Source organism: Adiantum capillus-veneris, chromosome 1, assembly GCF_014529385.1.
Source record: "Adiantum capillus-veneris isolate H3 chromosome 1, ASM1452938v2, whole genome shotgun sequence".
In the NCBI taxonomy this organism is placed as follows: domain Eukaryota; kingdom Viridiplantae; phylum Streptophyta; class Polypodiopsida; order Polypodiales; family Pteridaceae; genus Adiantum; species Adiantum capillus-veneris.
The window spans coordinates 159481771-159504608 of NC_140931.1; the positions used below are offsets into that span (position 1 = coordinate 159481771).

General features: G+C 43.1%; 1 protein-coding gene and 1 pseudogene across 6 annotated transcripts in view; both read left to right on the forward strand.

Annotated features, from left to right (window-relative positions):
* Window positions 1-7801: 7801 nt before the first annotated feature.
* LOC147465895 (peptidyl-prolyl cis-trans isomerase CYP40-like) overlaps window positions 7802-22838 on the forward strand; it is a 62426-nt gene continuing 47389 nt past the window's right edge. The window contains exons 1-6 of one of the 5 annotated variants that reach the window (XM_086522562.1): window positions 7802-7952; window positions 9043-9353; window positions 9476-9973; window positions 10053-10140; window positions 10245-10297; window positions 10368-10472. In XM_086522562.1, coding sequence (XP_086378688.1) covers window positions 9183-9353; window positions 9476-9973; window positions 10053-10140; window positions 10245-10297; window positions 10368-10472 — 915 coding nt within the window. In that variant the 5' untranslated portion in view covers window positions 7802-7952; window positions 9043-9182. Of the gene's footprint in view, window positions 7953-7980; window positions 8320-8627; window positions 8743-9042; window positions 9354-9475; window positions 9974-10052; window positions 10141-10244; window positions 10298-10367; window positions 10473-22838 lie in introns of those variants that run through there. The other 4 variants (XM_086522574.1, XM_086522569.1, XM_086522578.1 and 1 more) reach the window with 4 other exon arrangements.
* Window positions 17825-20344, forward strand: LOC147465896 (uncharacterized; annotated as a pseudogene). The gene is made up of 2 exons (XR_015188180.1): window positions 17825-19792; window positions 19899-20344. The product of XR_015188180.1 is annotated as an uncharacterized LOC147465896 (transcript).

Sequence of the window (22838 nt, forward strand, 5' to 3'; positions counted from 1 at the left end):
AGTGAAAGAGTCGACTTGATGTACGTAGAAAATGTCCCAATGAAGTAGAAATTGTTTGTTCTATATAGCACAAACCAAAGTAATTAGCTGTCAAAAATCTATCATGTAGAAATTTGCAGTCAAATAAATTCTATACAAATGGACAAATTACGTGTGTAATACTTGCAGTAGTGGAAACGAAGCCCAAAATGAGTTCTTCTGGAATTTTGAGCACAACGAACTCTACGAATTCTCCAAAGTATTATCGACCTGCTAACGCTCACCAAAGATCACACAAATTGAAGAAAGTGAGCAGAGGGGTGCTGGAAATGCTGACAACTATGCATGGGGGATGCAACCTACTCTGATACCAATTGTTGGAGTTAGGGTTGCAGGAATGCATGCACAGCTTGGAGATGGAGAAGAAGATCAAGGCACACGAAACAAGAGTATATTACTAAGTATGTAAATACAAGATAAGATAGACCTAGTCTGATGGGTGTGTTCATACATCACTACCATATACATGGCAACAGTTTTCTCGTAGGTGGCATGTCCTTTTCTAAAAAGAGTGGATCCCTCGGGTGATGGAATAAGATGATCTAGGCTAAACAAGGAACAAGCCCCAACTATATATGTAGAAGACAAGTGCACTACTATGGTAAAAAAATGCAGCAACACCTTTATCTATACGATCTAAAATTGCCAAAACCAAGAAAAAATTACAAAATCAAGTTGATAGTGTTTAATCTACTCCGCTTTCCTAGGAGCAAACATATGTTTCTTGGAAACCTCTAGCCATTTTATTTGTGTATGTGCTAGCAAGATAAGACCATAGCTCTTCCAAATTGCAGCAATAGCTACATTATGATTGATGGGCATGCCGTCTATGGTCTTTTCATTAAAGCACAAAAAATTGCTTTAATCGATGTACATGAACCAAAATCTGATATATAACATTATGTAGACAAAGAATAGTGCTATACCTACATGTCCAGTCAGTCCCACCACTAGAACTTGGCCACAACTTGTTTATCCATTTTTTCCCTCATAAACTTGAATGGTTACTCTTTTTTTCCACCCTCGAGTATCTTGAGTCCCTGAGTGTGAGCCATGTAGATCTTGTTGGGTAGTGAAAACAAGAGAGAGGCACCTTTTTTTACTTTTGGAGACAAGAATCGGGACAATCCTTCGTCATGTGTCTACGGGATAGGAGGAGGTGCAATATGGGCCTCTCCTTGAAGGAGGATGTGGATATAGTCAAGAGGAACGATAGCTAGACTAGCAATGTTTGTAGGCATAAGAGGTTATACCATAACCATTATGGGAGTGCATCATCAACAATAGGGATGTAATTTTAACATGGGCATGAATGTGCAACAAAGAATGTAGTGAGTAAATCAAAGAGCAGGTCAAGTAGAGGAGGGGTCGGAGATTGTTTTGGTCTTTAAACTACACAATGGCTTCCATGTGCAAGTGATGCGTTCAAATAGCATTTTTGGATAGCCTCCTAGAATTGTGCTCATAGAGGCTTCAACCACAAGTAATTTCACAGCTTGAAGCCATGCTACATCAATATCTTTTGTGCCCTTTCCAAATTCATCGCAATCACAAAGAAGGAAATGTCTTACATTTATTTTCATCTTGGATCATGAACCCCTTAGCTCCATGCATCATTTTGCACGACTATACTATCATATAGCATCTCTCTCTCTCTCTCTCTCTCTCTCTCTCTCTCTCTCTCTCTCTCTTTCTCTCTTTCTCTCTCTCTCTCTCTCTCTCTCTCTCTCTCTCTCTTTGCCCACTGTTCACACTCAGACATCAGCCTTGCAAGGTCTCATACAATAAGTAAGGTCATGGGGGGAGGTAGTAGGGACACTTTATAGGATACCATAGAAACAAGTTGAGGAAGACCCCAATCTCTCTCTCTCTCTCTCTCTCTCTCTCTCTCTCTCTCTATGAAGCCATGACTCTTTATAGTCTTTTAACAACATCAATCAGAGGGGGACTAAGATTGTAAGATGACCAAGCATGGCCACCAACTAGCAGATATATATTTTCTTGGATTGAAAAGACTAGAAGCTAGGTACAGGTGCTATGACTAGTACTATCAATGGCAAGAATTGGTTTTTATTAGAGACAACAACTCTATCATGGCAATTGATATATGTTAAAGGCCCATAGGTGTGGTAGGTGGGCATGATGAGGGTGATGAGTAACAGTGGAAGCAACATAGCATTGCATTGTATATTAAGAGGCCATTTTGTCTTCTCTGTTGATTGGGCCTTCAAGTCCTTTGCACAATGTGTCCATCACATCTCTCTTGAGATGGTGTGGACATGTAAATTAGATAAATAGAAAATGAGGTTCTATTAGTTACAAATACTTTTGTTCATGAAAGTTGGGTTGGTTATTAAAGGTCTCTCTCTCTCTCTCTCTCTCTCTCTCTCTCTCATGATCTAACAGGGATTATCGAGATATTGAATAACTTGCCACAAATTGTATACACGAGTGAAGATGTCCCACAAAGGCTGAGTAAGAAAATGGCATGACAAAGAAGGAATTTATGCTAATGAGCTCACAACCAAGGCATGATGTAGCATCAAGTGATAGAGACATAGTCTTTGTAAAATTTTCCTCATGGGTAGTTCTCTCGATACGATGCCTAACTCTCTCTTAAGTGTTTTAGGTGTTGAATTTAGACATGGTCTAGCCTCTAGGTAACGAGCAATCATTGTTATGCTAAATAATCTATGAGGCATAGAAAGGAAATTAAAAAGCAGTGAGAACACAAAGGCACGATGAATCATGTAGAATAGGGATACAATGCAAGCAAGTTTGTTATTTGTGAAAATCTACCACCCTAGGAGCTCTTTCTCCCATTATTAATGATGATTTCATTGAACTTGTCCAATAAAAAAGGCTCTAAGGAGGATCTATCCAATTGAAGACTCATCACATGTCTTCACTTATATATACAAAATTTTTCCCCTTACCTTCGCTATAAGAATTAGACCTCTTATGGATCACTTTATTTGAAAGAAGCAAAAGGGTTTCAACAAAGGCACATTTATTTTGGATGTTATTATATCTTGTGGGAAGGTATGGAGTATGCTCAAGAAATAGGAAAAAGCCTTCTCTTCTTCAAAATTGAGTATGACAAAGCTTATGATAGGATGGAGTGGGACTTCCAGTCTTAGAACGTCTTGCCACTTGCTGCCTACCGACCTACGAGTCTAGGTTTGATTGGAAAGCGTGGCGGTGGCCTATAGACAAACACTTCTGTAAACCACACACCAAGGAGGTGTATAACATCCTCATGGTCTCGCTGGATTGGTTCTCCCCCTTGTACAGGCAATGGGGCAAGCAATGGCCGGAGACAAGATGGGTGACAATTGTAAAGAACATTTGGTGCCCACTATGGCCGCTTGGGATGAAGGTCTTTGTTTGGAAGGTACTCTGCGGGGCCTTGCAAATTGGGGTGAAGGTCCTAGCTCGAGGTATTGGTCCAGATAGATGCCAACAATGCACATCAACAAGTGAAAACCTCCCCCACCTATTCAAGGACTGCTCAGGGATCTATTGCTTGGTAGGAAAGACATGCAAGTGGGTTCAAAAGACATGGAAGATTGGGTTCTGCAAGAATGATCTCTTCTTCTTTGGGAAGGCGTTAAAGAGCCAACCACTTCTAATCAATACACAAATTGTCAGGTTTTGTTACTTTAAACACGTCTGGAAGGCCGGGAATTGTTGACTTTTTGAGAATGTCTTTGAAACAACAAGTTTTACGAAGATCGTTCAAGAAAGCAAGGAAGCGATTATTTCCATTGGGAAATGGAGGAACTTTGTAGAGTGGAACAAGGTTGTGAATGCAGCAATTTCGGAACTACATGGGTAAGAGTCTAATCCTTAGCAAGCCAAGTATTATACCGTTGCCGCGGGGTGGAACAAGGTTGTGACTGCAACAATTTTGGAACTACATGGGTAAGAGTCTAATCCTTAGCAAGCCAAGTGTTTTACCTTTGCCGCGGGGTGGCCCCCCTATTAATACTGTACTGATGGTTGCAGGAAGATGTCATTGACACGAGCATGACTAGTAATTGTAATTCTTTTGGGGTGCTAATATAAGCCACTCACAATTGTAAGTAAAAAAAAACAAAAGGGATGGAGTGGGACTTCATTCTCTAGTCTTTGCAAGATTTGGCTTTAGGAAAGATTTCATCAAATATCTGCATATTTTGTTTGGTAATACATTTACTAAGGTTGCAATCAATGGTAAGTTTCTAGTCCCATTCCTTTTAGGAGGTCTACCACACCTAGTTGTCCCCTCTCTCCTCTATTGTGTGCCATTGCTTTTGATTCATTGGGTTGGCTTGTTCAAGATTGCATACAACAAGTGAAAATTGAAGGTATCAAAGTCCCAAGTTCAAAAAAGGTTGATGACACTAATGATTTGATCAAGGAAGATGCTTGTTCTGCAAAGAACTTTCGATCGTGTTTGCAATCTTTTTTCTCACTGGTAGCTATAGAATTAATCACAATAAAATTGGTCATAGATCTTCATTAGGTTTACCCCTGAGACCCCTGCTCTCATTACTCAAGTTGGTCACTAGAAAGTCCAAGCGGGACATATCTTCCTATGGGCTTTAATGTTTCTCTTAATCAAAGATGGGAATGGATATTGGGCAAGTTTAAAAGAAATGAGTTCTCCCAACAGAACATGAAACCTACTCTAGCTTCTAGCGTCTTTGTTTGAACCATTATTTGCTTCCCTCTCTAATCTTTTTTATATAATGCTGGAAATATGTTTACTAAATGAATAAAGCTTTCATACAAAATGAACAAAATGTTTCTTTGGGGAGGAAAAGAAGATGTTAACAAAATCCCTCTTCCTCAATGCAAAAGCTTAGCTTTGATAGATAATCATATGGAAACAGGTGAGAACACACTCAAATGATTAACGAGCTTTATTGATAAAACGAAATATCAAGGATTTTCATATCTCTAAGTACATGGCTCGGAAGAACTTACAACTAAGGGATATTTTACTTTGCCCATTAGATATTACTCCTAAGGGTTCTTTTAATGTCTACATGTTTTGAAGTTCTTGGTTCCTTTTGAAGAAACACATCTGATTCCCTCATGGACTTCCTAGTACTCATCCTTTTTGCATGCACGACTTAATATGGTTTGGCGTTGCCTCTTAGAGATTGGGCCAAGCTGCAAATAGAATATCCCATATTTGGTATTGGACTCAATATAGTTTGGTACTATCTAGTAGAGATTGGGCCAATTTACAAACACAAGATCCTATATATGCTATAAAGATGGTATTAGACCTTGGAAGGATGTATACAAGGACTAGCTTTGGATCAATAAGGAGGACCTAATTATATTAACCTTTAACATTTCCTCTTATATGGGAGAATGTTTTATGAAGTGCATGAATACAATATAAGTTGGCCCTAGAGTGATGGGCACATAGACAAAGCATGGGGGAAAAACCCTCCTTGGCAGTCCTAAGTGTGTTCAAACACATCACTACCATATAGATGTTAATAAGTCCCCCTGCAAGTGATTTGGGATGGGAGTTGGACAGGAGTTTGACACTTTCATCTACAGTGATAGTCAAAGCACACCGGCAGTTGCAAGGAACCCAATCTTTCATGCTCACACAAAGCACATTGAGGTGCATTATTACTATGTTAAGGAGAGACTCTCAACTAGAGAGATTAGCTTGGGTCATGTGTTGACACAGGACCTTGCAGATTTGTTCACAAAGGCATTGCCTCATGCAAAGTACTGCAAAGATTTTTTCAAAGCTTTGGGCTTGGTTCCCTTTTGTGGACTCATCACGTCCATAGGGTATGGCTAACTTAAATACAAAAGAAGAGAGAGGCGAGGAGAGCATATGGAGGTGAGAGATGCTATTTGCACCCTCATGTTCAGCAAGATACATCCTTCTTATCATATGCTGTAAACTAAGGACTTAATAAGGATTTTATGAGAATTTTTTTCCAAGAATTAATGCAACTCCTTATTCTTTCCTATCCTTGCCTCAAAAACTTTTTCAACCTTTGCTCTTTAACCATAAGTTTATCTAACAAAATCTCTAGACTTGGCATGACTCCTTGTTTGCACAAAGCAGCATACATGTGCGACTTAGAGGGCTCCCCCATAGACCCGCTAAAGGGCCTTTTATTTGTAGGGTACTCTATCTCTTGAAGGACCCTTCAAAATAAATGGTGGGTGCCCCATCTACCCAAAGTTTGGAACTGCTACCAAATGACTCACCAAGAAAGCCTCTACCTATTTTCAAAAAATGAAAAGTCCAAGAAATGGCCACCTGATCACATGCTAGAGGAGGTCAAAATGGTGCTACCTTTTAGCTAGGGGGTGATTGAGGCACCCCGGGCTAAAAGGTAGGAATTACCTCCAATTAAACGCTTCTTTGGGGACTATGGGACTTTGCATAAAAAAATATAGGATCCCCCAATAGCCCCTTTATTGGGTCTATGGGGGAGCCCTCTCAGCAAGCTCATGCCCTTGTGCTGTGTGAGGAGCCCATGCCCCTTTGCATTGCTCACACTTGGTAATGGAAGGACAATTGCCGCCAAATCATGCATGCAATAGTTTCTCTTTGTGCTCAAGACGGGTGCATAGGAGATCAATCATTCAAGGCTTGGGATGTCTAGCATATGTGCACATGAGAAAGTAAAGCAAGAGGGAAAGAGCTGACTGGTTGAGAGAGAGAGAGAGAGAGAGAGAGAGAGAGAGAGAGAGAGAGAGAGAGAGAGAGAGAGAGAGAGAGAGAGAGACTTACTTATAAGAAATTCACAAAGGTGCATGAAAACATCAGAACTTGAACTGTTTCCAATTATGAAGACATTGCCAAAACGAAGACATGATTATTTGCACACGTTAATGAGGAAATGCTTTGAGTTCCAACTCATCATATGATCATGTGGACACAAAGTTTAGGTCCTAAGATGGCCTCCCCACCATTTGGAGGTCACTTCGCCCACCCTCCAAACCCAAGTTGCACCTCCTTGTAGGGCGAGTGCACACGTTGTGTTTTTGGTGTGTAGGCTTTGTTGTTTGTGGATCTATAGGTCACAATAGGTCTTTTGAGGAGTTGTTAGAGAAATTACTCTGATTGTGCTTGATACTTTTTAGGGAGAGATCATTTTGAAAAGCCCTAAGAAACCTGTGATCTATGAGGCTGTCCACTAATGGCACGCTCGGGGGTATCAAACGTGAGTTCTCAAATGGTGCAAGTCCTCTTGTGGGGAGTACCTCAGCTTAGACATGGGCTATGCAAGCAAAAATGACAAAAGTGTAGAGTGGGTGAACACCTCTAAGGACGCTTTCGCACAAAGGCAAATCCTCGTTGAAGGTGGCTTCATCCAATTTTGCTAGCGCTTGCAAACAAGTAGTGATGTGTAGAATGAAGCCTAAATGGAGCCAACTCTACCAAAAATGGCGGAGTTAGCTGTCAAAGGCTTCGTTGTGTGGAGGCGAAAGATCAAACAATAGTAGCGACAGCTTTTGCAACTCACACATGGACAAAGGTGGTTGACATTAGTGGAACTCTACCTTCGCCTTCGTGTGAAACCCTTCTAAGGTGTGTGCAAGTGAAATGGATTGGACGTGAGCCTGGTGGACCGTGTTGGTTACTTATGAAATCAGCAGCAGGATCTAACAACATGGAACTGCAAAGTTCAAAATTCCAAGGGGGCACAACAGCCTAGAGAGAGAAGTCCTGGAAAGGGGGTTGGGCCGGGCCCCGGTGAGGCCCCGGTGGGAAAGGTCCCCTAAAGGGGACAAAAAGTGGAGATCCCGAGGGCTCCACTATATAAAACATGCCATATTTAGTGTCTTTAATTTCTACGAGTACTTGCGTTAGGAAGCTCACACAGTGCGAATGACGAGGCCTTCGTACTTTGAAGTTTCTGCAGCTTCTTCTTCTCCAGGTAAGCTCGCCATAGCTGCACTTCCTTTTCTCTAGGTCGACATTGCGTGCATTTTTCTCGACTTTGAAACATCATCTTGCCAATGTCATCATTAGCTCTTCATTTATGCTTATGCCACCCTCTCCCAGCTTTTGAATAGTACGTGTTTCGTAAGTCTCTTTCTGCACCGCCAAAGAAATGGCAGTTCTGAACGATTCTTACTACGCAGACTGAAGCCCATGCATGAGGTGAGGCCTCATTGTTCACCACTCTCACTACCCAAGGTGAGAAGCTAGCTATGGAGATCCTCAGTCGTTGAATGGCGCAAGTTTTCTGCCTCTCGTGCAGCTGTGCCCTAGCTAATACTCCCTGTCCTCATCGTCTGGCGGTTTATCATTGACCTCTCAGCTCTCATCTTTATTTGTGATCAGTTTATGTTATCATTGTTCTGCTTTAAGCTGATGCTATTGTGCCCTTGCCGTCCTTAATGTCCCCAACAAAGTCTTATTGTAACAGCCTTTCTTCCGACTCTATTAAACTGATAGTATAGTATACGAATTAAAGGCCTTGACGTTAAATGTCAACGTACTTGTTTGTATTATGCTGCATTTTGCTCTCAAATAGTGACAATGGCTTTCCACTCTGTTTTTTGCACCTTATATTTCTTTTTTGAGAGAGAGAGAGAGAGAGAGAGAGAGAGAGAGAGTCTGTGTGTGTGTTCTCCAATGCTAGGGATCTAGATTAGCTTCTGCTCTCCTAAATATTTCCTGCTATCATGCATGAATACATGGCCAATGTTAACTCGCCTGCTGTATGTGTCTTTAAACTTGCCTTTTCTCAACTAGATTACAGTCTATGACGTAGTATGTTCTATTGCCATTTGACAGATTTGGTCAACCTTATTAATGGCTTTATTGACAAATTTTTATGTGGATTTTTTTTGCATGAAGCTTATCATACTAGAAAACTTGAGCTATGGCTTTCTGGGCGTGGATGTGATAAGCGTGCTATTGCAAGTTGTTTTCGATGATTTTCATTTCATTCTTTGTCTATGCAGCTCTGTGTTCTGCTATGATGCCTATTTCTGCTCACTGTCCTCTGTTGCTTCCAGGTTACTGGAAGATTTCCTTCATCAGGTTGGGAACTTGCCATTCTGTTGCCAAAGAGTAGCCTTTGTGTGTCCGGCTATTGGTTGTGAGCCTTCTCAGTGAGCGTCCTTTGCACACAGCAGTTTGAGCTGGCTCGTATGAGATGGTAAATCCTCAATGCTTTTTGGACATTAGCATTGGGGGAGAATTGGAGGGCAGGATAGTCATCGAGCTATATCCTAATGTGGTGCCACTTACAGTAGAAAATTTCAGAGTGCTTTGTACTGGTGAACTAGGTTGTAGCACAAAAACTGGACTACGACTACATTATAAGGTAATGACTGCTTTTGTTACCCGTGTTTATTCTTTTTTGCCTAAGATGTCCAAGGAAGGTCAATCCCACTGTTCACGGAAAGAGCTAAATGTTAATAGTTATTTGTTTTTCTTGGCATCAAGGGAGTTCCTTTCCATCGTGTGGCGCGAGGGTTAATACAAGGGGGTGACATCTCAGCCCATGACGGTTCGGGTGGGGAGTCAATCTATGGCCCAACATTTGATGATGAGAACTTTCAGCTAAAACATGAGCGCAAGGGAATGCTCTCAATGGAGAACACAGGGCCTAACTCGAATGGCTCCCAGTTTTTCATCTCTACAACTCGTTTACCACAATTGGATGGTAAACATGTGGTCTTTGGAAAGGTGGTGAAGGGGATGGGAGTAATTCGCAGTATAGAACACATTCCAACAGATGAAGATGGTCAACCTTTCAGGGAGGTTCTTATAGACGATTGTGGTGAAATTCCGGAAGGAGAAGACGATGGTGTGGCTGGATTCTTCAAAGATGGGGACATGTATCCAGATTATCCGGCTGATCTTGATGAACAACCTGAGAGCTGCTCATGGTGGGTTGATGCAGTGGATTCTTCAAAGACGTTTGGTAACAACAGCTACAAGGTTTGACATTGGCATTTGAATAATTTAAGGTCACAGTAGGTATGTAAGTCTATGTTGATATCACTCTTCGTATGGTTAGAAAGGAGACTACAAGATGGCTTTGAGAAAGTACAGGAAAGCGTTAAGGTACCTTGATGTCTGCTGGGAGAAAGATGGCCTAGATGAAGGTGAATATAACATGCCTTGGTCTAAAGACAGTGTGTTCCCTCTACTCTAAGTTGTGATCATCTAATTAGAACCTCTTTGTGCTGCGTCCATATGTTGTGTACAGACAAAACTGATTATTTGAGAATGGTGAAAACTCATATTTTATCAAATAGCTCGGTGAGTATCATATTCATTCAAGTATTGTTTGTCTTTCAGTCAGACTGTGATCTTTGAATTGCCATTCCAGGCCTGCAAGCTGAAGCTTGGAGATGCAAGAGGTGCTCTGCTGGATACAGAGTTTGCAACCCGTAGTGGAATTGAAAATGCAAAGGCTTTGTTTCGTCAAGGCCAGGTTTCTATTTCATGCTCTTTTGACTAAACCTTTTTGGTTTTACTTTGGATTTGTGTTAAAAGTATGCATGTCTTGTGAACTAGGACCTAGGGCACTGCTACTAACTGGTCTCCTTGCAGCTCTCTGAGTAACTTGCGGAGGGCGTTTTAGAGAAGGCATTTACCCATTTTTGCTCCTTTTACCCATTTTTACACAATCCTTGGAACAAACAACAGCCGTTGATACTTGTGTGTTGTTTCCCAAAAGCTTTTTTGTGAACTTTTTTGCTATTGTCAATTCTGTCTGAAGTTTGAGAGGTCCTTGCTCTTGTAGGAAAGGAATCAACATTGCCCGCTTATACAGAACAAGGACAACAAATTTGCATGGTGTGGACTATGCATGTTGCAAATTGAACTAGAGGAAGGTTTTTGGAGGGGCAATGTGGCCTAGGAATGCCCGTGTACATGCTGAATCTGTTTCGAAGTGTTTCTGGTTGGCAGCTACAAGCCTATTGGCTAGGCTCTTTCAATAAAATACTGAAAGTGATAACATAAGGAGTTATTTATCCATTTCTGTGCTTCTGATACTCGTGCATGCATCATGTAAACTAATATCACTACTAGTGCTCTTAGCTCAGGTGTTTAGTAGTAACACGGATTATGCCTTCAAGACTTCTAGCAATGCAGAAAGGGTAGTTTACAAGTAGATCTGTGATAGGCACATGTGATAGGTGTTAGGTTTAGGGTTTCCTACAGATGCTGAAGGTGGATAAGTAGCTTGTAATTCTTGTAATTACAAGCTACTGGCTCCTGTTTGGCTCGCCTAGCCGCTTTGCTCCCTATAATTGTGGGCCTAGCTTGATTGTGAGTTCCCTCTCCTATTGTGCACTGGAATTGCTCTCTAGGAGGCTGATCTTCTATCTAGAGTCTAGCCCTGGATGTTCTCTCTAGCTGTCGCTTTTGCAAAAGAAGTTTTCGGCTTGCTTTTGTGAGTTCAGCCATTGGCTACTTTTCTAATTTTCAGCTATTGCAGATCTTTTTCTGGCTGCATTTTCCACTTTTCAGGTTTGGGTTGATTTACATCGGAGAGGGCTGCTGTCTGAAAGGTCGCTGCTTTCGGGGCTCTTGCCTCGCATGGTAGAACCTTTCATAAGCAGACATAGGACTCTCCTTATGGTGAGCTCAGCTTGGATGTGTTACAAGGGTGTCAACGTTCTCCAGGATTCCATTTCTGGAACAGGCTCTATGGACGTGTGTGTGGACATGTTGGAGTGTCTACTTCATGCTTTTAAGGAAATTCAGGGCCACGCTAAGCTTGTACAAAACAACTCAGCACATTGCAAAATCTTCTTTTATGCCCTCAAAAGTTGTATCAGATTCTTGAATTATGAAACAAACGTCTATAAGGGTGTTAACAGTGGCAATCCATGAGGAAACACTTTCCTTGGAGGAGCGTTATGACTCTCAACCTTCTCTCTTTAGGGTCTCTTGGTATTGCTCCCATGACTTTATTAGTCCTATTCTTCCGGTCTTTGAACCTTGGCAAGACCAAGGTGACTGCAGTGTAGAGTGAGGGCATCACCCCTCTTTTTCATGTAGAGTCCCACACATGTGGGAGCTAGTTTAAAGTATCCTTTTTATCTATGAGAGGTGGCGGCTTCAAGATTGACACGAGGACATGCAGGCCTTGTAAAATTGGAGCAGATGTGCTCATTGGTACAATTATAGGAGTTGCACACTAAGCTTTTGTTGTTTGACACATCGAGGACGTCCACATTATTGTGTGAGGTACAAATTTATGGACATAGTCTACTCCATCGCAGCAGTTGATCGGGGAGAGCCATGGAGAGACTACTAGAATAACGCATCATTGAGCATTGCTTGTGTTTTTAAGCGGTTGGGTGATCTCCCTAGCAGTTTGATGTCCAAGGGTAGTACTGTATAGATGTGACAAGCCCTCGATGGATAGCCTCTAGTACACAATTGCTATTACTATTTCCATCTACTCCAATAGGCGGACCTCTGACTTGGCCTCGATATGGACATAAACCCTAGTCTTCTCTGAGAGCAAAACAATAAAGGCACCTCCTCCTAGCACCAAGAAAGATCTAGAGAGACTCATTCCTCAAAGCTTCATGTGTATAGCTTCCCTCCATAGGAATGAGGACCTCTGCTCTCCTATACCTGCACCCCCCAAGAGTACTTTGCCTCTGCACGGATTGGATCTCCATCAGCGTGACATGAATCGTTTTGGGGTTTTGTGCGTTTCGGGGCTTCGAGGTTTCTGGAAGGTTTCTTTTCGGAGCTCAAAGAAAGCAAAACACAGGTTCCGTTTTACATGTACGTACCTATAATTATACACTGAATGTACATACAAATTGACTTGTCACGACATGTGAAATATCAAAATCTAGATGTGAGACTTGAGTCACTAGTGAACAAGGGTATCGATTTTTTGAGGCTGCCTTTGTACATGGCTTAAAAAATCCCCAAATGAGTGGTTTGAGGTCAACTAGTCAAAAAGGAGGGGGGGGGGGGGGGGGGGGGGGGAAATGAACTCGTTTCACCCATTTTGTCGAAACGTTAGGTTTCGGGGTTTTGGAGGGCCGAAACATGTTTTTATGTCACTATGATCTCCATAGGTTTTCCTGAAGTGTGTATTCAACTTTGTATTAACATGGAGAGCTTTTCCCAGATCTCTCTCTCTCTCTCTCTCTCTCTCTCTCTCTCAGATATCTCGTCTCTTTCTACCTCAATGATCTCTCTACTCCACAGTTGCCTTGTGTCTGTATGTGGCATTGTAGGCGGTCTCTAGTATCATAGGATCCTTTTGAAGTCCAGCTAGATTGGTGTCAAGGTGTCCATCGGATTGGAGGCCAGTTTGTATCGTCGTCCGATTTGACATTATTTTAGAGCCTTAGTGTCTCGATTGCCTTCTCGTTGTAGGCTAATCCGGTGCCGTATTGGACTTGATTGAGAAAGAAGAAGCTTGTTGTTTGTTTCCTATGTTTTTCGGAGTTTGGGCTTGATTTGGGTACGTGGAGGCTATGGATTCTTGTCTATGACTTCCCCAGCTTCTATCCTTGTTTACCGCGACCTCTCTTCACCAAGGGGAACTCCTTGGAGCATTCAAGATGTGGAGTGTTGCTGAATTGCTTTGGTTTTCCCAGATGGAGTTCTGTTGGAGCAAGTGTGTGGCTTTCGCATCCATGACATTGGGAAGGGAATGGGGTCTAAGGGGGCTTCTTTATTTGCCATAGGATTAAAAAGCAGATTATGGAAGGGGCAAATGGGTGGATGCCATGTGAATTAAAAGGGTGGGTATGGCAGGGCCTAAAAGTAAGTGGTCAAACTTGTAAAATATATAATAAAGAAAAAATCTCTTATACATTCAAAAACTAAACCTTTTTTTTAAACAACTGGGTAAAAACCAATCCTTTCTCTCTCTAGTGGTTGTCAGTTTCTCCCTCTCTCTCTCCTAAAAGGGGGTCCCTCCAAAAACGTGCCGATCATTCTCTCCCTCTCTCTACTGTACCATCTCTCACTTCTCTTTACTTCACCTTGCAAGCTGCTTCTCTTTCCTTCCCTTCACTTTTCCCTCCCAAAAGCTTTGCAGACAGAAGTTTGGACCTCCTTTCCCTCCTCAAGCTTACTGCATTCTCTTCAAGCTGAAGTTCTCCAGTCTCACTAAACACCTCTACCTAAAGCTGAAGATCTGCAACATATCCTTCTGCTAGATCTTCCTTCCTTCTTTCTTCAACAGGTTTCTTGCTCCTTCTCCATTAAGCTCTCTAGAGAGGATCTACTTTCCTCTCAAGCTTTGCAACATTATCTTCCCCATTAAACCAACAAGCAAATGGAGCAGTATAGCAGTAAGTGGCATCAACTGTCTTTGTGTACCATCAAGAATCTTGCTCTTTATACAACTAAGAACATGGATGTGCAGTGATTAATCATAAGTGTTTGTCTGTAGGTTGTGCCACTATTTTCCATGGCATCATCAGGTACTCTACGACCTAGGAGTGTCATTGACTCTAACCCATGCAGCAATGTACAAGACGACAGTGGATGTTGGGTGACGATGGAGTTGAAACAATTGATATGGGTGACAGTGCAGCCCAGCTCAAGAGGTGCACACAAGGTCTCAAGGAGACACATGGCTTCTTGAGCACACACCATTGGAACGAAAGAATCATGAAGTTCAAGCAAACACAAGACGGCAAGTGGCTTGCGAAGGTGCAACATGTCTATGTTGCTTCACAACTGAAGCTAGAGACAACAGTGGCTTTATTGAGGTTTCCTGCAAGCTGTAATTTTACTCTTTTGTCAAGTTTCTAGATCGTCTATTTTGTATTTCTGTCGTGTACGTTTCTTTTGATGATTGTAAGATTTCCATTGCTTTTTCATGGCTGTAGATGTTTTTCCATCCGATTTTGTAGAGTGAGAGCCCTGAGAGCCCATAGAGTTTTTTACAGGAACTTTTGAGGCCATCCACGTTGACCTTGGTAAGTTGCTGTTTGTTGGTTGTCCATCCTCTGAGCTTGCCTCACAAGAATTTTTAATTTATAACCGTACTTATGTCACGTCTAGGCGAAATTGGTATGGTAATCTTTCTCCGGTTCACTCGCCAACCTTGTAGAGTCTGGAATGGCCTAAACTAAATAGTGCCTTGATCGCAACAACCAAAAGGAGAATCGAAGCAGATGTGCAAGCAGCAATGAAGTGCACCTATGGTTCCCATAAAGCCACAATAACATGGTTTATGTCTCTTCATGTGTTTGTGTTTATCTTTCGACTGTAGAGTGTTCATAGGATACTAACATTGTGGACTTACAAAGGGGGAAGTGCAATCTACGGATTCCTTACAGTTGAATGGGAGACTAAGGTGGTCAACCAGCAGGGAGATAGAATCAAGTGCTCTAAAGTTGCTGAGAATGTGGTGTTCAAATACCATATTGCAAAGCAAAGCTTGTCAATGGTCTTTCCCTACAGAAGATGGAAGCTGACGATCAGAGAATGGGAGGCACTAGACTTTGATGTTGTTGCTAGAGAATCAATTGACCTGCAAATATGCCTCCACGACAATGCAGTGCACGACATTGTAGTGAATAACGACTGACACCTCAATCACCTTCGCGAGTATCTTAATCTCAAATATACCTTGTCCAAGCAATATCTCTTTGTAATCAATGAAAAGGTCGTTCGCATTAAAAAAGAGGAGCTATCTGTGTGAAAACATCCCGTTTCCGCGATGTATTTTTGTAAAAGCTTGTAACTGATTTTGCTCTCATTAATACATACGGTGTTTAAAATCTCGTCTCTGTGCATACTTGTTCATTCTCAACTTGTTCAAGTTTTCGATCGAAATGTGCAATTTCTTTGATTTGGAGCGCAAATGTTTTCAATGTTGGTGTCTTTCAATGCTTTGTCGCGTGATTTTGTTTAAAATTATAGTTTTAAGTTATTTTTAAGTTAATTTTAAGTGTCTTTTAAAAAGTGGCCTTGGGTATATAAGTGACTTTCTAGGTTTTAAACTTCATTTCTTGCATTCACAAAACTCTAGCTCTAAGCTCTCTTCGCATCTTCTTCGCGAACGAATCCATGGCAACGTCTTTTGATGCACTTCTCACACAACTAGAAAAAGTAGGACTTGCGGATCGAGCGCATGAACTAGTCAATGTGTTTGAGGGGACAATTGACATGCAAGCCATTGCCAACCTTCATGCAGAGGCATTCGAAAGCTTTCTTGACTACATAGCGCAACACATGGAAGAATATGCTATAGTCTTTGAGGGATCCGATACGGCGTGGCTTCCAGTGGATTTCCTTAAAACATCTCTAGGCGGCAGACAAAAACTTTCGCTTTCATTTGTTGAGGTTTATTAAAGAGCTCACTGAACAGGACTACAGGACAGAGGATGAGGATGATCTCATAGACTTTGGCATGGGGTGCATAGGCACCCAATCCATTTCTTGGTACATGGTTCTGGCCTTACTTGTCTTGAGGGCATGGATAAGGGAAAATCAAAGGAAAAGGCCAGCCAAAGACCGCCTGTTACCGTTGTGGAGGAATCAAACGAAGTAGACTGAAGCATACATGGACACACATATGTCTCATGGTTTGTGGTGTGCCATTGGTCAAATATGCACATGCTCACATCAGCTGGAGATTGAGACTGGTAGATTTAGAGGGATACCAACAGACAGTAGGATATGCCGCTTATGCCAGCTAGAGCCAGAGAGAGAGCTACATTACATGTCATTGCACAGTGTACTATGAGATACGGGGCCGTTTCCACTGCTTATTTAGAGAGGGTTTATGTCCTTTCTCTAGGGTCATGAGTTATAAGGATCAGAGATGTCTTGGGCTATATCTATTTGAGTTACACAGATATAGAGACACTTTACTGGGGAGAGAGAGAGAGAGAGAGAGAGAGAGAGAGAGAGAGAGAGAGAGAGATTACAGATTTCTTTTCACTAGATATGGGACAGCCAGAGGAGCAGCCATCAATATAGAGCTCGGACCACACTCATTCGACCACTACTAGCACTCTCATCGACCGAGCACTGAAGCTACGGAGATCCAGACGGCCACGATTGAGCAGAGGGGCTACACAGCATCGACGGAGACTACAGCAGAGGATTGGAGCCATACTCTCTCGACATCCAGAGTACAGATGAGGATGGATTCTAGTAGTAGTATCTTTGTTCTAGTTCTTTTGTACCCAAACATGGTACTAGATTTACTATTTTGTAATAGATCGGTCTCATATGTCATTTTGGCCTTTCGAAGACGTTAATGTAACATTTCATTTCTCTAACATATAAAACACTTGAATCACAAACCCATCTCTTGTGAGGTGGAGAAAATGCTCTCTATAGAAAGCCATCTTCGTGCCCAACTCTTGTGGCGGCTCTATCCATGGCCTCTTGGTATCCAGCTGGATTAGGTCCTGACGAATGAGTCTAGTAATCTCCTCCCGTGTGAGAGACATCGAGGGTGCTGGAGAGACTACTGGAAAGGGGGCAGCCTGTCCACGGTGTACATAGTCACACGAAATGGAAACGCCGTTTCTTGACCGTTTCGGACCGGAACAAACGACGTTTTCGCCATGTGAAAATTTCAAAATTGGCCAAAGGGTATTTTGGGAAAAAATTGGACAGCGAGCATTTACGTGACAACGAACTTGGCTCTGCTCTGTTTTCGGCCACGCACACAGTTTTGCAGACTGCACCCGCCTACAGGTGAGCCCTTTTCCTACGCGCGCGTATGCGCACGCCGCGTACGCGATGTGTGAGAGAGAGAGAGAGAGAGAGAGAGAGAGAGAGAGAGAGAGAGAGAGAGAGAGAGAGAGAGAGAGAGAGAGAGAGAGAGAGAGAGAGAGAGAGAGAGAGAGAGAGATTTTTAACGTCTATGTCAGGCCGAAATCGGCCTATGAGACAAATCAAATGTACATGGTGTGTATGTCATCCGTCTATCGGAAAGACAAATGAAACAAAACTGATACAAAACTGAACTGAATGTAGGTAGTGGAGTATCTGAGGAGGGATGGAGCTCTATCTCTAGGGGGTATATGCATGTCTATATGCTCAAGGTAGTACAATCATGAGAATGCATCAAGCTATCTAGCTCCATCCTGTACTAATGGGGGGATGTAAGATGTGGTACATGGGCGGGTCTGGTGCCAAGGCTACCCGGATGAAAGCTGTCGGGTCGGCCCTCATCTGAGCCACTCGCTCCTCAGTGGCACGGCGCTCCCGGGCTCGGATCTCCAGAGAGAGAGAGAGAGAGAGAGAGAGAGAGAGAGAGAGAGAGAGAGAGAGAGAGAGAGAGAGAGAGAGAGAGAGAGAGAGAGATGCATGTGTGGGTTGAGCGTGTTCATCATGTGCCTACCTTGCAAGGGCTTCACAAACACCATGACAGACCCGTATTGGAGATATGTCACCAAATTGGTCGGCTACGAAGGAGGGGGCTCAAAAAAATGGAGATGCAACTTTTGTGGGATTGAGAAGACAGGGAGTGTAACTCATGTGAAACACCATTTTGGACATGTCCTTGGCAAGGATATGGCGCCTTGTGCAAATGTCCTGGCTGATGTTAAAGCTGGCCTTGAAGTATGGAAAGCAAAACGCTTGGATTTGGTCAACATTGAAGAAGAGACTCAAACAAGTCAGAGTGCAGGAGAAGTAAGCCAAGTGAGCTCTAAAAGGAGTAGATTGGAGTCCACAACAGAAAGTGCAGGTGTGTCATTGACTTCTTGTGCAAAAAGGACTCCTTTGCCAAATGTTCAAGCAGGGAGAAAGGGGTCACCGTCTCTCCAAGCAGCAAGCTGCAAGCATTAAAGCTGGCCTTCAAAAGCAAGCTATGAGGCTAGCTACTTGTGAGGTGACACGTTTGTTCAGAAGGTGTGCTATTCCCTTTAATGTGGCTAGAACAAAGCAATGGAAGAAGACAATGAAGGCAACGAGTCGCATAGGATGTGAGTGGGAGGGTCCTTCCTCCGAGACCTTGCGCACACGGGAGCTTAAAAAGGAGAAGATATGCGTGGACACACAGCTTGACTTCCTCAAGGAAACATGGAAGAAGTATGGACGCACTATACTTTGTGATGGATGGTCAGATGTGCGGAATAGAAGTGTCTACAATGTCTTGAGTTCTTCATGCAAGGGAACTATGTTTTGGAAGGCCATAGATGGGTGCAGGTGTCACTATCTCAGGTGCTTACATTTTTGTAGAAACTGAAAAGGTCATCAATGCAATTGGAAAAGAGAATGTTGTGCAAGTAGTGACCGACAATGGCAGTAATTGTGTGTCTATGGGACACTTGTTAGAGGCTGCATTTCCTACCATTGTGTGGACACCTTGTGCTTCTCATTCCTTGGACTTGCTCATTGAGGATATTGGCAAGAAACCTTGGATACATGAGCTCTTTGCTATTGCTAAGAAGATGGTCAAGTTTGTGACTAAGAGGCCTAAAGCACTTAGCATGTTTCGGGCCAACAGTACTCTTGAGATTTTGAAGCCCTCTTCCATCAGATTTGCTTGTATGTTCATTGTGCTTGAGCGTCTCATTAGAGTGAGGCCAAATCTCATACGCATGATTAGCTGTGATGAATGGCTTGCTTGCGATCAAATTAGAAAGCCACGGTTCACAGAGTTTCAACGCAATGTTTTCAATGAAACTTGGTGGTTGGAGGCAGAGGCACTAGTAAAATCCCTCATCCTATTTACACAGTTTTGCGCATTACCGACATGGAGGAAAGCACATTAGGCCTACTCTATGAGTACATGGACAAAATTGGGGAAGCTCTCAACAGAAATGCATACTTGGCAGAGGAGAAGTAAGTTTATATTCTTTGTAACTACTTCAAATCTCATGTCATAAAAGGCTGAATTTCTTTTGCCCCTTTCTTTATGTCATATGTTCATGTTGTTAAATGTTAACAGAGTTGGTGAGTTGCGGGAGGTGTGGGAATCACGATGGAATTGGTTTCATAAACCAATCTATGCTGTGGCGCATTTGTTACATCCTTTATGGCGTAGTGAAGAACAATTTGGGGAAGAAGAGCTAGACAATGGACTTCAAGAGTATGTGGCAAAGTACACATGTGGTGATGTAACAATGGCAAGCAGGATAGAAAAGGATTTGCTGGCCTTTCGAAATGAAACCAACCATTTTGGTCGAGCCATTGCAAAGCTTAGAGAGACACAGCTTCAGCCAGTCTCATGGTGGGAGAAGTATGGGAATTGTGCACCTACTTTGGTAAATGCTACTCCCACGTTACACTACATTCTAGGCTCTAGTGCTACGCTTTGCAAATTCTGAATTTCTGTGCAAAACCAAGTTTTAAACTCTTTCCTCTTTATTGTGATATGTTGTTTGCAGAAACGCCTTGCCATTAGAGTCCTCTCACAAGATTGTGCTGTTGGAGGAATTGGAGTACTTGGGTTCTCTTTCATACAAAGAAGAGAAATAAGCTCACAATCTTAAGGTTGGTTTTTTGTAATTGCAACCTACAGCTGCTTGAGAAGCTTTCTAATTCCCCTGAGTCTAGACAAGTGCGTGACATTCCAGATATCCCACAACACGAGCGCGATTTGTTTGCCTTACTCTATGAAGAGGCTATTGCTCCAGTTCATGATACGAGGGGATAGAGGCGGCGAAGGGGAAAAGCTTGAGTTGGTGGCACTAGTGCATTTGGAGCTTCAGCGAGTGCAGAAGAGTCCTCCTCCTCTTCTTCCAGTGAGGAGAGTGAAGAGGATGAGGCACAGGATGACGTAGAGGATGAGGTAGAGGAGTCAGATTCTTGAGCATGCTCATTGCTACTTAGTACTTACATTTTGATTTGATCATAGATGATAGTTTAGTATTGTCATTGACTCATTTATCATCTATTATTTTGGAGTCTGGAACCTATCTTTTGAAGGGGATCGGGGAGCACCACAGACGGAGAGTGAGAGAGAGAGAGAGAAGGAGACACACACGCGATGTGGGTGGGGAGACTCCAAGAGTGAGCAGCCCCCTATACACTTATGCTATGTATAAGGTATACAAGTCAGTGGGCGCCCAGACTCTGGGCGGCCGGGCAAGGCACAGACGCCTATACCCCAACAACCTCCCACTTAAAGGCGACTGTGCCTTTAAGCAAGAGAACCTAGTCTAAAGACTACAAAAGGCGAGAGAAAACCGCTCTCAACCAATGCCCACTGGCTGGCTGTGATCGTGTGCATCCGGCTGACCTGCTCCCGTGTATGTCCATACACCACCAGACGTCCGCACACGTACTGCAAGTATGTACGCAATACTTGCATATCTCCCTCGTGCACTATGCCATCATCAGTCAACAAACGACTGACAACCCCAACTGCAAATGCTCCCACTATAGCTGCGATATCCGGTCTCAAGATCAGCATCTCATACATGAGACCACCAAATGCGGATGCAATGCTAGCGGGCCCTGCTAGCTCTACGGAGCATGCATCAACATATATATCCCTGGCAATAGGCACCTCTGACTGACAAGGCGTGTCAGCCACATGCATCTCCTGACTGTCCACAAAAGACGCATCAACCTGCCGTGCAACCTCAGAGCAAACCAGCTGCTCTAGGTGTCTGCCGGAAGACATATCCTGCACAACTATATCCCCATGCTCACTGTCGAGCATAGAAAGGAATGACTGCATAATCGCTGACATCTCAGCCTCCTCTACAATCATCCACTGTAAACATGACCACTCAATCTGCTGTGACTCACTAGAGCTCTCGTGCTCTAACTCCGTATGCATAGACTCTTGAACAACGTCCTCCTGTCGTGACTCACTAGAGCAAGACCGCTCTACCTGTCTATCCTGCATAGAAGTATCTCGCACAACTGACTCTCTGCTTTGCTCAGTCACTAGCAAAGCATGCATGTCTGACTCTGTCACCTCTCTGTGTGACTGCTCAAGTCGTGCCCCAACTATGTGCACAACGAGCTCACTACTCTGCACTCCATGCAAAGTACCCTACAACCCATGAGCAAAAGAGACTCGCCTGCTCTCTCGCTCTCTACCTGGTTGCATGATCACAGAGACAACACCGTCTCTCGTGTGATCCACATGCAATGGGTAACCTGTACCACTCCTGGCACCTCTCACAATCACTAGCGAACCCAAATGCATCATAAAATCTCGCTCTCGTAGCGAAATCTGACATCCACAATCTCTAAGCTGACCAATCGAGATCAAACTCACTGTCAAATCTGGTACATAGCGCACATGTCGTAACAAGTAAGATGCACCACTCGGTAATGACAGTCTGACATCTCCTGCACCTGCTATCGCATGCACCGATCCATCGGTCAAACGTACACTGCCAAGCATCCCGCTAGAACAGCTACAAAACCATGCACGATGCGGCGTGACATGAAACATAGCATCTGCGTCTAGCAACCACTGCGAAGGGAGTGCACTATCCACATGTATAGCATCTCCTGCATAGCTCGAGGTAAAAGTGACATCCCCGTCACTAGTATACTCCGACACTACATCTGCCTCAACTGTCAAAGCAAATGAGTCCATGGCATCACTACATACATCTTTGAGACTGCCATGTCTCCTACGATGTCGCATACGACGAAAACAACACCGTCTAATGTGTCCAGAATCACCACAATACCAACATGTCACCTGTCGGCATACTCGTGAATGTACATGTCTCACACGAGTCCTTGATGACTCATATCTATCATACATATCATGTAATCTGCGCCAAAGCGCTCTCGAAGTATCCTCATACATAACAAGAGCATATACAGATTCCGCAAGGTGCAAAGAGAGTGTAGATAGTGCCATCTCCTCTAGCTCCTGCCACTGATCGTCAGACATGTTTGAAGGTCTACCTGTATC